At 33.8% G+C, this 15202-nt stretch overlaps 4 protein-coding genes and 1 long non-coding RNA gene across 5 annotated transcripts; 1 reads left to right on the top strand and 4 right to left on the bottom strand.

The window, feature by feature from the left end:
* Positions 1-104: 104 nt before the first annotated feature.
* Positions 105-1234, bottom strand: LOC123659912 (eukaryotic translation initiation factor 3 subunit L-like). Its single transcript, XM_045595077.1, has 3 exons — positions 1094-1234; positions 620-715; positions 105-546 (listed from the first exon to the last, which is right to left on the bottom strand). Exons 1-3 carry the CDS (start codon positions 1118-1120, stop codon positions 355-357), a joined length of 315 nt encoding a protein of 104 aa, XP_045451033.1. The 5' UTR covers positions 1121-1234; the 3' UTR covers positions 105-354.
* A 4821-nt stretch (positions 1235-6055) lies between these two features.
* On the bottom strand, positions 6056-7801 carry LOC123659877. The gene is made up of 3 exons (XM_045595040.1): positions 7743-7801; positions 6627-6833; positions 6056-6234 (listed from the first exon to the last, which is right to left on the bottom strand). Exons 1-3 carry the CDS (start codon positions 7777-7779, stop codon positions 6056-6058), a joined length of 423 nt encoding a protein of 140 aa, XP_045450996.1. The 5' UTR covers positions 7780-7801.
* A 3510-nt stretch (positions 7802-11311) lies between these two features.
* Positions 11312-13837, top strand: LOC123659901 (thioredoxin, mitochondrial). The gene is made up of 2 exons (XM_045595064.1): positions 11312-11597; positions 13476-13837. Exons 1-2 carry the CDS (start codon positions 11413-11415, stop codon positions 13738-13740), a joined length of 450 nt encoding a protein of 149 aa, XP_045451020.1. The 5' UTR covers positions 11312-11412; the 3' UTR covers positions 13741-13837.
* LOC123659903 lies at positions 11992-15110 on the bottom strand. The gene is made up of 2 exons (XR_006744097.1): positions 15076-15110; positions 11992-12507 (listed from the first exon to the last, which is right to left on the bottom strand). It is a non-coding gene; the product is annotated as an uncharacterized LOC123659903 (long non-coding RNA).
* On the bottom strand, positions 13832-14839 carry LOC123659900 (uncharacterized protein C7orf50 homolog). The gene has a single exon (XM_045595063.1). It carries the CDS (start codon positions 14536-14538, stop codon positions 13846-13848), a length of 693 nt encoding a protein of 230 aa, XP_045451019.1. The 5' UTR covers positions 14539-14839; the 3' UTR covers positions 13832-13845.
* Positions 15111-15202: the final 92 nt, after the last annotated feature.

Below are 15202 nucleotides of genomic sequence, written 5' to 3'. Positions count from 1 at the left end.
TATATATTTAAAATTTTTGAAATATTTTGTCCAGACTATATAGTCTTTATATAAAACACCAAAAGGAATAATGTAAGAGATACGATTTACAATAAAATTCAAAATACTAAATAATGTTTTTAATTATTTAATTCTTTATTAAACAACACATTGTTATATTGCACAGAAGTTGTGTGTTACTTAAGACATTCTCCACCAGACTTTTAGAATAAAAGCATTCCTGTATGTCATTGTTTATTTTACAAATTTTTAAATGAAATACTTATTGCATTTTTTTGTGAAATATTTATTGCAATTGCACAGCTACATTTATTAACTACTTACATTCTGAACAATATTTCAAAAAAATATCAATTAAGTCAACATTTTATTTTTACTTACAGGATCGTTGTCTACTATTGGTGCAACTTCTTTCTCATCTGGCCATGGTGTATTTTCAAAATACTGCTCAGTAAGCTTAGGGAATGTATTTTCATATAAATTCAGAATCTCGAAAGTCATTCCCTCAGTGATCATGTTGCGGAAGTAGACTAGAAATTTTTTTACCTGAGAAATATTAATTTTGCCTTTATTTTAAATACTGTTTCATAAACAAATTTTGTTTTGTGTAAAGACTTACCATTTCCGGCATTTGATAATAGGATCGATCATACTCCAAATCGTATTGTGGGTCTCCTGTATGGGGTTCATAATCACCGTAGGACTCATACCCACCCTGAAATAAACACATTCGAGATTTTGACGTAAATATACAAATCTAGATAATGTAAACTTGAAAATAATAATAAATAAACGTCTCGCAGCCAACAAGTAGGACTTGAATCCTGTGTTAGGGCTTTGAAAACACAATACAAACGTATAAACGGCTAGATGACAACAAAAATCTGAATGGCCTATGCAAATATTTGTTGTCTAGGGACCGACCAATTAAACGCTAAGGCATCAGCCAATTGCTACGACTATTGCACCAAAGCGTTATCCGTATTGTACACAAAATAAGAACAATAACCATGCAGAATATTCGTATAGGTTAGTTACACCGAAACATGTAAATTGAGTTTTAACTTTTTTTACATGACTATGATATACAAACCTCATTGTAATCGTCACTTGAATACATATTAAATTATTTTATTTCAATTTGACTTCATAAAAGTATACTAAGTGTACTTCGTTGGCACAACTATTCGCGTTGTGATTTTTGACGTAAAGAATCACTAAAGAATTAAGAAAGCAAAGAGTAGTAGGCAAAGAGTAATATAAGCATACAGGAAAAGAGAGCCCTCTCATGGTATAAAAGTGCAACCAAGTTTGAATGCTAGCGACAACTGTATTTTGGCCCCAGTACTAAGCTCTATATATATATATATATATATATATATATATATATATATATATATATATACTTATATGTATAAGTATCTATAGATAGGAATGTATAGGTTTTTGACTTCAGGTTCATGAATGTAACAATTTAACCACAAGAATTTCATACAATTCTTGCGATTAAATTAGTTTAATCACTACTTAAATTTTAATTTATTTTCGTGCAACTCGGCGTTAAACAGTTACATTCATGAACCTGAAACGCAGGTTGGTGATGTGTTAATTAAAAAAAGATTCAAATTGCAACTTTAAGGTTTATTTATAACAGTCAGTCAGATACATTATAGAAACTACACACTAGAGAAATTAGATTTCGTCTCACTAAATGTATGGTAACTTATCAGTCTTACCAAAAATCATAGCGATTTAGATACTGTCAGAAGCATAAGTTTTACATACATCTGGGCCCTGTCTAATAAACGTTACAAGTCAACAATTTTGTAAATAAGTGACAAATTTGTTAAGTTGTATGACAAGTGCTGTTGAATAAACCTTACAAATAACTAAGAATTTTACATATTTAATCTTACAAATATTTTAATTACAAGTGCTGTTTAATAAACGTTTATGTGTAGACAACGCCTGTAGATTTCGATGAATAATTGTATCTAAAATTTGTAGTTGTAAGTTACAAGTTATATAAAATGTAAATTAGGAGGCACTAAATTGTAAATTTCTGACACACGACGAGTCCGCCTGTCGGAATTGTACTACAATTTACAAAATATGTAAACTTGTAATTACAATTATGTGCTCAATAAAACAGTTTTCCGTACAAATTTGTAATTATCACTGGTAAAGAGAAAATGTTTATTAAACAGAAATATGTAAAATTGTTGGTACAATTTTGTAAGTTTTCCACCATGGTAACCTTGTAAGATTTATTCTTTATTAAACAGAAACTTGTAGACTTGTAGCCTGTAATCTACAATTACAATTTGTAACATTTATTAAACAGGGCCCAAGATGTTAGTTCTTAGCCATAGCTCGGCTACGTAATTGCACCTTTAGATTACCCCCATACAAATAAACGCTGATATAAAATAAAATAAAAATAACTTGTCATAGTTATAACACTATTATAATAGGTTTTCTCTCTTTCATTTTAGAGTGAAAAAGACAAAACACTATAAAGCGGTCAAAACTTGGTACATTTTTATTTACACACGGGTTATTGTTTGAAATGCCTAATATGTTTATTATAATATATTTGAGCATAGGTTTTTAACTCATCGTCACCCTCATATGTCAATTTACCATTTAAAATTCTGTTTATTGATCTGCACCAACTGTAAATCAATATTTTTATTGTTAAATTTTGAAAAAATTCTGTCAATTCTTTTTTGTGGGTGCTGCAATCAAATGGGAAATCTACCAAAACATCCGTGAACATTTTTATTTTGTTTTTTAAACCATTTGTTGGGACATTTTTTTTTAAAAATGATGTCACTATATTTTGTATTTCATGAAAGCACTTTTCTAGGTCTTTTGATGGGTATACTAACCATTGTTTCTCTTTTGCATACTCCCTCGCGCGAGTAAATGTATCTTGCTTATTCTTAATTTCTATTAGTTTCGACCGACAGGTACGGCATGTTTTTACTATACTTTTTAAACATTTTTTCAAGACCCAACCACACACATAATTTCTCTGACCTGAGTCTCCTTCGCATTCTTCTACTAATGTGATTAATTCATTGTTGAACTCAATTGTTTCATTAGGAATATCAGGTACAGGCTCATTGATTTTGCTTTCGTTTAAAAAAAAATGTAAAGTTTCCAAACACTGGTTTTCGTCTTTCTCACAATTTGCCTGTAGGGAGTGGGGCGAGTTAAAGTTATTGAGTAACAAAGATTTATAGGCACCCTCAAACGCAACAGCATCGGGTGCCGTATTTCTCGCCCCATAACTCCTGATATTCCCAAAGAAGTTTTCGATTGGGTCCTGGTTAAAATGTCTGGTTAGCATAGCATCAAAACCATATTTCACATTTAATTTTTTCCAAAGTGCCTTCATGCCTTCAATTGTTTTAATAAAATTGTCCACTGACGGGACTGTAGTTTCCACTATTTGCATTTTGTCACCAACTTTCTTTTTTTTAATAAATTTAACAGTTTTTAAGGTTTTTATTGCTTTTTCCCACAGTTGATGGTGGGGTGACGATAGTTTAACACATCCTTTATACATTTTGCCATCTGGCACATGAAATGTGTTACTATTCAAGGAATCAAACAATTTATCGATAAGTAATGTGATTGGTATTAATTCTCTACACTCTTCAGGCAAAAGATTACGTGCTGTCAGATGTTCTGTCGCTACAGCAACACTATGGCTGAACACTTGTGCTGCCGTTTTTACACGCATCTTCTTTAGTTTGTCGCGGTTTATATGTTCCTCAGTGACCTTATGGAGGTAGCGCAATTCTCCGAAAGATTTATCGGCAGCGTAGAGCTGCTGCAAATAATGCCACTTAAAAACTTTCTCCTTTCCTTCATCATTAAAATCTCTATATATCATGTCCTTCGTTAGGAGGTTGTTCCGCAAACCTTTTAACAGATGAGGAACATCATAAATTGGAATAATTTCTTGGCCTTGCACAAAGAAAACATCCTTTCTGCATTCCATACCTCGCCTCTGATATCTGGCCTTCTCTTCACTTAGTAAGTCATTTATTGCGCCCACATTGACTGTGCTCTGGTCACACACTGTGCATAATATTTTGAGGCCAGTGTCTTGAATCAATCGTATGATGTCTTTTATGACAATTTTTAATTCTGTTTTGTTCATATTACTTGTGAAATAATATGCCACTGGTTGTTTATAATTCGCCCTTATCCCTTTTATCATGAATACTAGGGCGTGATTGGCAATTTTGCTTTTTCCAATTCCGGCAAAACCTTTGAGTTGGTCATTTTGGTCAATGAAATGAATTTGAGGCGTGATAGACATTTCATCAAACATCAGTGTGCACAGGCGATCTTCAATATTCATTTCACTAACTGTGTTTTTAATTTTTTCGAGGATCAATTTATTTTCACCTGGTTGCAGCTTAATTTCGGCTAGCAGTCTTTTCAGGGATTTTGCAGAAGGCAAAGTAAAATACTTAGCCAATAAAGCATAGCATTTGACACTCTTCTTATATAATGACAGAGACAGGACCTTCTCTTGAATAGTGAAACGCCTTCCTTTTGGTTTCTTTGTTGTCAAAAGGCACTGCATACCTGTGAATAGCTTTGCCGGATTTGTCATGTTTTTTGTAACTTTTTCAAATGCAACACTTCTGTTGAGTTTTGTTGCGTTTGTTAGTCTAGCTTTCAAACTTAAACCTCGCTTGCGCAATCGGAGGACTTCTCTATTCAATTGCGTTACTTGCCGCTGTGTGACTTTTATTTTGTTCAGCAGCAATGATGGCAACTTGGATTTTACACCTGTAAGAAAGTAACAGAAATATTAATTCACCATCTTCAAAAATATTTTAGAGATTGACTAAACCTAATTTTATGAATTAAGCAGTGAAAGTTACTTGTAAAGAAAGATATTAACGGTATTGAAAGTACTTTTATATGTGGGTTCAATTCCTTTTATATGAAAAAAAAAGAGCCGTCACAGGAAAATAATGACTTTTTATTACATAAATATTCATTTTTATTAAATACAAAATATAAAAATTTTAAATTTAATTTGCAATCGCGCCTGCGCGGCTTTGTCGAATCACGACATGAAATTAATTTTATTGTGCATTATTTTGATTTTGTTATATTTATATCTTTGGTCTATATCTATATAGAGAGACACATGCCATCGCGGACTTTTCTGTAGACCTATATAAGATACATAGTTCCACCATACACTATTTTCTTATATCTCAAAGGGCTTAAGGCAGCGTTTTCATTAAAAGGTCCCAGATGGCTTATTTTTTTCTGACAACTCCAACAAATATTTTTATATTTTAAGCCACAGTATACAAAAACTTATGTATTAAATGTATTTATAATTCTAACATGTTTTTAGTGTACTTACTTGATTTTGAGACATTTGTTTCAGACAAACGCCTGCAATAACTATGCTCGATAGATATTCTTTTTTCCAATTTCTTCTGAACTGTTCTAGCGAGATTGCCTGGAAAATATTAAAAACCTGAATAAATAAATGATAAATGTTTCTTGATAGCTGCTCTGTACTTGTCAATGACAACCATTGAGAATATGTTGTAAGAATTCTTTCTTAAAGTAATAATTGATATTTTAACTCTACTCGGACTATTTCAATAGTAATTAACAAAAGACAATGCACAAAGCAGTCGACTAAATGAAAACAAAGAATGCTTCAGCTTTATACCTTTTGTCAAGTGGATAATGCTCTGCTTCATAGGCAAATTAAGTAAATTTTAACATTTACATACAGGCACATAAAGTACTTCTAGCCGCACTCTAGGATACCCTATGTTGTGGGAACCAGAAAGACATGTCACATTTTTTGTTTGGTTATTACTGCTTCCAATTTTCACTCCCACATAGCATCAGAGTTTATGGCCAGTAGGTCAGTAATTTACACCCGCAAGTTTAAATAAAGAATCTGTAGTTACCTTTATCTATTGATTGGGATGTTGATGCTTCCGCTTCCATGGCAGGAGCTGCCGGAGTAAAGCCTATAAAATTAAAAGAATAACTAAATATTCTGTGCAGTTATCATAAAGCTGTAGGTAGCAAAAACTAAGATTCGATCTGAGGATTTATTAAAACTTAGTATTTGCTCAGCAACTTTAAATAAAGAATTCGTGTTACCTATATCCATTGATTGGGATGTTGATGCTTCTGCTTCCATGGCAGGAGCCGCTGGAGTAAAGCCTGTAAAATTAGAAGAATAACTTAATGTTCTGTGCAGTAGCTCATAGCCATATTAGTAACTGACAATCTTTGGGTCTTAGGCTTCATTTATCTATTTATTACTTTACTCTGAAGAATTTTCATTTTATATTTCTATTTATAATAATTAAGCGTCTAGGAAAACCACCTATATCAAGGAAACATATTTTCTAAATACAATTTTTCATAGTATGCAGTAAGAAAAATACTATAAACAGTCCAGAGTAGAAAATACTTTCTATAAATTGGAATGTAATATGGTTTTTCCATTATTTTCTGTTGACTGCATGGGGTTACTGGCCACAACCGGCTTAAACAAACAAAATAAAAGCCAAGCCTAAAAAAAGCCTGAATAACATGATTAGATAACTTACCAGTAAGATGTAGTGATGGGACAGCTAGGGCATTCAATCGATTAAATCTGAGTCGATCTTTATCGGTGAAATGCCTGTCACACAGTCTCTGCTTTTGGAAGTATTCATAGTCTGAAACACTTTCTGGATTTCCACCAGCAATAGTGACCCAACTTTTAAATCTCTCCAGATACTTCTCAGGATTGGGGAATCGATGCATGGGGATACCTTGAAAAAATAAAAAATAAAAGTTATAGTTTCAATAAAGTGATCACTATGATTAAGAACTTTTCTATAAGGGGTAAGTAGGAATAAATGAGCCATAGGATTTAATGTACAATACAGGTAGATTTTTTTTGGGAGGTTAAATTTTTGTTATTTCTGACTCTACCTTAATTCCGGTTCTGCGGTAAGTGTACTCATGCTCCATAGTGTGACTATCACACATTATTTTCGAACAAATTTACGTAAAAACGATCTTTACTGCAAGATCAAAATACGATACGAACTGACCTTTAACGACTGACAAATAGACACTTTTAAACAAAATAACGCGTCAGACATAATATTCTAATAAAATTAAATTATTATAACATTGTGTGCATTAATTATAATAACATTGTGTGCTGGAATATAGGAATAGAAATTCGAAAAATACCCAAAACCGAATCAGAGCACCCCGCTGTCCACGTGGTCTTGGTCTGCCCTACCCCTAGTGTTTTTTTTTAAGCCGGAGCCAAGCGTTACTCTAACCTAAAAGGTGATAGGTTAATTTTAACCTCAAAACTTCAACCACGATATCTCTGTAACAGCGGGGTTTACACGAAAATAGTTATACGGCGGGATGAAAAACCCACACTCCCTCCCACCCCCTCTTTCCTCCCAACCCCATAAATTTCTCGCCGGGATTGTATATCATTACCGAGCCATATTTTATGTCACACAGAGTCTACGAGAAAATCCGTTCCTCCTATAGGGGAACATGAGTTGTTTTTATTTGTAAGCATCTCGAAATGAGTAGAACATAACCTAATACCTATAGAGCATTGAGCCGGCTCTACACTGTATAAAACTATGTAAATATTAATATTTTTATTATCATATCAAAAAATGTAAATATTGTAAAGCATGGCTTACCCAAGGGTGGACATTTTAATGCACATAATCTCGGCATGTTATAATGTTGCAAAAACGAACACAAAAGCGTCTTTAGCACGATAACTGCACAATACAATAGCGTCTTGTCGCAAAGCGGAGAAGCCACCAGGCTCAACTCAACGTCAGAATCTTCAGACAGAGAATTCATCCAAAGGCAGAACTCAACACCACGGAGGAGCGGGGGCTCGACTCAACGTAAGATGTGGAATTGGCACAAGGAAGATCACAATATCACAAAAACCAACGAAATGCGCATACGCAACACACAACACCGAAACACAACAATTCGCCATTTTGTTGATGACCGATGTTGCCTGTGTTGCCACTATGGAAGTTGCAAGCCAGGAATTAAGTGCTCTTTGCATAAAAAAAATTAGATACACCTTAATATTTAAAAAAAAATAATTATTTGTAGTCTCTAAAATATTCACTTTTTGGATAAAATGTCATAGTCATAAAATTGTGATTCAATAACTATAAATCATCTACTTTTCCCAAAATCCATGATTTTAGTGCCATCTATTGACGATAAGAAAAAACTGAGAACAAAGTAACTTAGGGGCCAAAAAATAGAGGACGCTACTATCTATCTAAAATTCAATTACTATGGAAGTGTCACCCCCCTGGTAGTAGGTCAGGGCATAGATTATACACTTATATACTGGTATAGATACGCCACTCAGAAATAAAAATTGATGTACCACGACCTCCCCCACCAACAGATGGCGTGCACGTACAATTTTATTTCTATAATAATACTACAGATGGCGCTGTTTAGTATTAATCAGAAAGATAGTAAGTATTCAAGTACTTTTCACACTTTTTCCACTTATTTATTAATATAAACAGTTTGTATTAATAAATTGGTGGAAAAAGTGTGAAAAGTATTTTATATTTATCATTAATTTTTATCAAAAAGTAACAAGTATGTACTAAAAAAAAAAATAAAGCCACCAAGCTGGCCCTATTCGCCGATGACACGGCCATCTTCACGACCGGCACCTCCGTCGAGGCTATAACTTCTCGACTCCAATCCGCGGCCACCGCCCTCGGCGAGTGGTTTAGGAAATGGAGAATCGAAGTAAATCCCGAAAAGAGTGCAGCAGTGCACTTTGTTAAGCACACCAGACGCGTCTTCTGGACAAAAGGTCGACCCGGAAAAATAACCCTATTTGGCACCCCGATTCCTTGGCTAAAGGAAACCAAATACCTAGGCGTTATACTCGACAGTAAACTTACATTCAAAGCCCACATTAACCGGGTCCGAAACAGGGCAGCGTTCGTATTAGGCCGACTGCACACACTGCTATGCGGAAGGAGTAAAATGTCCCTTAGAAATAAGACGACATTATACAAGGCCTGCATACGACCTATTATGACCTACGCGTGCCCCGTCTTCGCTCATGTGGAGCCAACCCTCATCCATAGGCTCCAAATCATTCAGAACAAGTTTCTACGCACTGCCACGTACTCGCCGTGGTACGTGCCTAATGTCGACTTACATCGCGACCTTAAGGTCGATTCAATCGCGAAACACCTCAAAATGCTCGCTACAGCGTATTTTGAGAGAGCACGCAGTCACCCAAATCCTCTTGTAGCAGAGGCTTGCAAATACGTAGGTAGAGGTAACTTACAGACCGTACAAAGGCGTCCCATGCACGTCTTAACCGACCCTGACGATAGGATCACGGCGCTTAACGCCATATACACCACCACACACAAGACACACACATACCGCCCCCACCGGCGAGGGCGAGGTCCCTGCGTTCTGACGGCTCGCACGCGCCTAGGTGCGTAGCTGACTGTCCGTAAGCCGTCTCAGTGCTCCGCATAGCGCCTCCTCCACTCCGACGACGCTCTAAGCCGAGGTGCGATCTCGCTAGGAGACACCCTTAGGGCGGGCGTTTTTTACCCCGAGCCCCTCCCAGAGGGCTCCCATTCTTCCTTTGCGGCCGGCTTGCCTAAGTGCCCGGCCCCTCTCACCGGTGACGCTGTAAAGGCCGCTAGGGCCAACAGCACTCCACAATTCGAAAAAAAAAAGAGCGAGTTCAGTTGAGTTTTGTATAAGCAAGTTATTTTACTCTTTGGTTGAGTTTGAGCGATCTTCGAGGCGACTTCAAAGTGAAAATTAGTGATCAAGAATGATACCAGCGAAACCTACGACATTGGCTACGACTTAGGACATCGTTAGTGCTTAGTGTTTGAACCTAGTGCTTTGTGTTGGACCTAGTGCTAGTAAATAAAGTCTCCAAAAGAGTCAACAGGTCTTTCTCTCCAAATCCTTCGAACCCTAATACGTAACAATACAAATTATTACACGTAAAAGTACATGAGTCTCTATGGATCGAGTAAAAATTAAAAAGAAGTGTCGTTTTACCTCATTTTTCTTTGTATTTTATTTAATTTAAATTAACTATAGTATACCTGAAATGCTTATTATTTTCCCGCATAATAAAAATAAATTTAGTTTAAATCATTTTTAGAATCTATATCACGTAAGGGGAAGGGGGGTCCAACCAAATCTCACCTAAGCTGATCGAAAAACAGCTCATGTAGTTAATGGATGTTCCCTAATCGAGAAAACGATAAAAAAGTTATACATTAAAAAAATTTAGATTTTGTTTATGTTGCGCCAACTTATAAGAGTGAATTTTTTAAATTTTTTAAAAATAAACTTCAATCGAACAAATAATAACTTTTGACGAACAAATAAGAACAAATCAACAAATGACGAACAAACGATTTGTTTATAAAAAAAGTGCGTACATACAAACACAAAGTACACATGGCAGAAGTGACACTTCTTTGGGAAACTAATTTTTAAGTCTCGTTTATATTTATACAAATCTAAAGCTTTATATTTCCGTTCCAGCGCCATCTAGTTAGTTTGCAATGTAATACAATCGATAGTAATCTAACAACTTCTGTAATTTCTATAGTACACGCTAGGTGGCTCTGTTGTTAGACAAAAACGTTGCAAGTCTTCGTGACGCTAATATTATTATTATTGCGTTTCATCCGTAAAAAAATTTACCCTGATGCCCATAAAGAAGTTTCACTTCAAAAATAGTAAAAATAACTTTTCAGCCGCCAGGTTCAGGGAGGTGAAGGTGAGACACTGGTTGACCATAGAGATGTAAGACGATTTTTGATTGACCATTTGTGCATTTGAAAGTATTTTTCGAGCAAAAAATCTAGATTCAGCCTTAGTTTAGATTCGATTTAGGCTAAAAATGGGCCGAAACTTCCGGCCCTACAAATCTCTCTCTTAGTGGAATGTCCTGCGTGGTTCGGTTATTGAAGGCGTGAAGTTTTGAAGGAGGTGTAAGTTAATGAAAATGGAAAGACAGAGTTACGTTTCGTAAGTTTTAGTCGTGTGGTCTAAGGCACACTCGTTTTTTTAAACATTTTATCTCAAGTAATCGCGAGAAAGGAGGCGCTAATAAATGAATTGAAACTTGAAATAGAATTTATTCAATCATTCATTCATTCTCATTAACGAAATTTCACAATTTACTAAATATTATTGATAGCAAGGTCAGGGACAACCCCATGACATAAGCGGTAAGCCTGACGTTTGTGGAAAAAATAATTGTCATATTGTCATTTGTTCTCACGATTTTTCGCAGATTTTTCTCAAAGTATTAAAATGATTGGAAGAAGTGCAACTACGTTTTTATTAAAATCTCCATACTTTCATAAGCCTTCTATAATTTTGAGAAATATATCTGTAACGCCAGTAAAAAATGATATCATAAAAATTCAAAGCACGCAAGATTTTAAGGATAAAGTCATCAATAGCAAAGTTCCAGTCGTTGTTGATTTCTTTGCTACGTAAGTACTAAGGCTTAGAGATAATAGTTTTTTAATAAGTCCTTGTAAGATGGTTTATAAATAATATGAAAACATACATTTACTTTAAATGAAATTTTTCAAAATTATTTCGTCACCACTGCATAATGACGTTTATGTTTATATTTATAGGAAAGACAGTTGTTGTTTTAAAATTTATCCCCAATAGGGAAAGGCAAAGGACTATAATCCATACAGCCTAGTCTGAATTTTTTATAGGAAAGACATTTTTTAATGATATTTGATAAATTATTTCATCACCCGTAGACAATGCTGAAATTTAAGATCATTAATATTTTAATTAATGAAGATCATTAATAGGAATTCTAATTTTAAAAACTTAATTTAAAAGTTGTCATGCTAATGAGATACTTAATAAAATAAAAATTGTGTAATGTGGTATTGTTAATTAACATTTCAAGTTCCATGTTGTTCAGAAAAATACTCTTCCTTTACAAATCAGTTATGCTTGTGCAAACCCATCTTCTGTCTGCCCTTGTTTATGCTGATGTATACTATCTGGATGTCACTGAGGAGCTACTTATAAAGTTAGAGCGACTCCAAAATTATGCTTGTGCAAACCCTTCTTCTGTCTGCCCTTGATTATGCTGATGTATGCTATCTGGATGTCACTGAGGAGCTACTTATAAAATTAGAGTGACTCCAAAATCTTGCCATAAGATTCATTTTTGGCCAGCAAAAATTTGAATGCATCTCTCGCCATCGTGCTCACTTAACTGTCTCCGTATTCGTCTTTCCTGTGATATGCACACCCTATCCATTCTCTTTAATACCCTTCATGATCCAAATGCACCGTCATATTTTCGATCCCAATTTCATCCACTGCCCTATTCTACCAATCCCAAGTGTCCTAGGTGGCATTGCAGCCGTGCTAGAAGTACAGAAATGTAATATAAAATTCAAGTTAAATTCATCAGTATCCATACCATGGAAGAAACTCTCAAGAATCATTCAAATTAGTCCTTTCCTTCGTTCCTTTAAATATAAATTAAAGAAACACTTGCTTTCACTAGTTAATGTGTAATCATCTGTACAGAATATGTATGTATTTACTTATAATTTATATTACAGTGAGAATGTATATGTTTATGTATATGTATAAGTGTATTTGTATTTTGCTATGTATCATTATATGTATTTGTTAGTATGTTACATTTTTTTTTATTCTTAAATAAATGCTTCTTGCACTGTTTGGCTCGCTATATGAAACATTCATGACCATGGGTTGACCGGAAGAAATCTCTTTCAGAGTTAAGTCCTCCTTTGACAAAACCCTATTATTATTTTATGTTTCTACATGTGTTTTGAGTGCAATAGTATATATTAATCATCTATGTTAACTGTAAGTGGTTATTATTAATATAAGTGTACATATGTGGTAACTAGGAAATAAGTGTACATATATGATAACTAGCAAGTAAGTGTAAATATAGACATAGATAAGAAAAATAATAATGTTCAGAAATTAGAAAGGAATTATGTGTATACTTCTCCATAAACAGTATTTAGTAATGAAAAAAAAACCGTCAGCGTCGGACCACGTCTTAGTTTTACTAGACAGTCACAGGACTGTCGATCTGTAGTAATAAAAAAATATCGACCATGGTAATATTATAATGCATGCATGATTAACAAAAGGCATGGGCATTTAGAGCCCGTGGATCAAAATTAAAAAAAAAAAACTATTGTGATTTGTGAGCAAAAAATATTTTAAATTAATAGATATACAAGTTTTTATCATTATAAATATTGCAGTTTGATTGATTAATGGATATATTGAAGTACAATGATGTTTGCAATAATTCAACATAGACATAATATTTGATATGATGGTTTTAGGTGGTGCAATCCCTGTAGACTACTAACACCAAGACTTGAGTCAATTATCTCAGAAAATAAAGGCAAAGTGCTCTTAGCAAAGGTAGACATTGATGAACAAACAGATTTAGCTCTTGACTATGAAGTGAGCTCTGTACCAGTTCTTGTGGCAATCAAGAATGGAAAAGTGCAACACAAACTGGTTGGATTGCAAGATACTGACAAATTAAGAAAATGGATTGAGCAGTTTTCTTCTGAGGAATCTGAGGTCAAAGCTAATGCCTAGCTTGTCTGATGGACAAATCTGAAATACTTGTTAATATAATCTATTGTTCTTGTTACTTCTAATAATGTAGTTGAAATAAAATTTAGAAAAATTAAAACAACCGTTTTATTCTTGTAAACATTGTATTAGGCTTCTTGCTCTATTGTATATTATTTCATCAGGTTTATTTACTTCTGAAGTTTCGTCTTCAATATTTCCTTCATGGTTATCTCCACTTTTATCCTCTTTCTGTGTTTCTGTCCATTGATCCATTTGATTTATAATTTTATGAGCGTCATCAAGCAGCATCTTTTTAATGTTTCCTTGAGCTGATTCAAAGTACTCTAAGAACACTGGCCAGACCTCATTGGGTACAAGTTGTGCTGAAAACTTATTTTTGTAAAGCCACACCTGTTTCGCCTTCATGAATTTCCAATTTTGTTTGTCATGTTTCCATTGTGATAAGTAATTGAGGCACTGAGATTTCAGTTGATCCTTAGCGGACGCTTGCGCGTCAATTTGTCGCTGAAGATGTTTTTCTTTTTTCATTTGACGTATTGATTTTATACCTTTTTTATTTGATGTCTCTTCTACAGGTGCCAGTTGCCTTTTCTTTTTCTTCTTTGCTTTTTTAGGCTTTTCTGAATCTGAATTTGAGTCATCATCAGTATGAGGTCTTTTTGCGGCTTCACTTTTAAAAATTTCATTATTTTGGTGTAACCCATCCTCAAGGCTGTCAATATTTTGTTCCTTAACCTTTACGTACTCTGCATTTTCGTTTTCATTTTGATTTTTACTTTTATTTTTATTTCCTCCCATGGTTATCAAATGTGATTTTTTTAAATTGTAAATTTACAATAAAATTATACAAGTAGAACTATTTATAGCAACTACTGTTCTAGTAGTTATTTAATTTATTTTTCCATTAATTCGATTTTTCAATACAACCACGTCTTTCACGACACGCCATAAGATAAATACGATAAATACTCTTCGATAAGTACCAAAAAGTGTTTAAAGGTATATACTACATAACCTCAAAATGTCAAAATCGTAGATATCGTTTCACAATAGTCTGTTGTTGACCATTGCTTATTATTATATAAAATCCCAAAAAAAAACTTATTATTATTTTTGAAAAAAATTAGGTATAGTTTTTAATTAGCAATAAACCGTTATTTTTTGTGATACTATATTAATTATAAATATTATTAAATAATTTTATACACTTGTTAACTTTTGCAAACGTTCTAATTAAATAGATTAAATGAGAACGTGTAAAATTTGGTATATATTCTGTATAATTCTTATTTGTAAATTGAGATATTATAATAAAATAACAGCATCGTAATATACCTTGATAAGTTGATAGAAAAGCCTGTGTTGAGAATAAATTATCCACGTTTTGTTTTACAATGGTTCTTACTACTTTATGTTGTAATTAATATTAATATATCATATAAATAAAAATATAAGTCTGCCG

The sequence above is a fragment of the Melitaea cinxia genome, chromosome 14, assembly GCF_905220565.1.
Source record: "Melitaea cinxia chromosome 14, ilMelCinx1.1, whole genome shotgun sequence".
Taxonomy (NCBI): Eukaryota; Metazoa; Arthropoda; class Insecta; order Lepidoptera; family Nymphalidae; genus Melitaea; species Melitaea cinxia.
The sequence above is the reverse complement of the archived record's forward strand: the minus strand, read 5'-3'. Positions and strand labels throughout refer to the sequence as shown.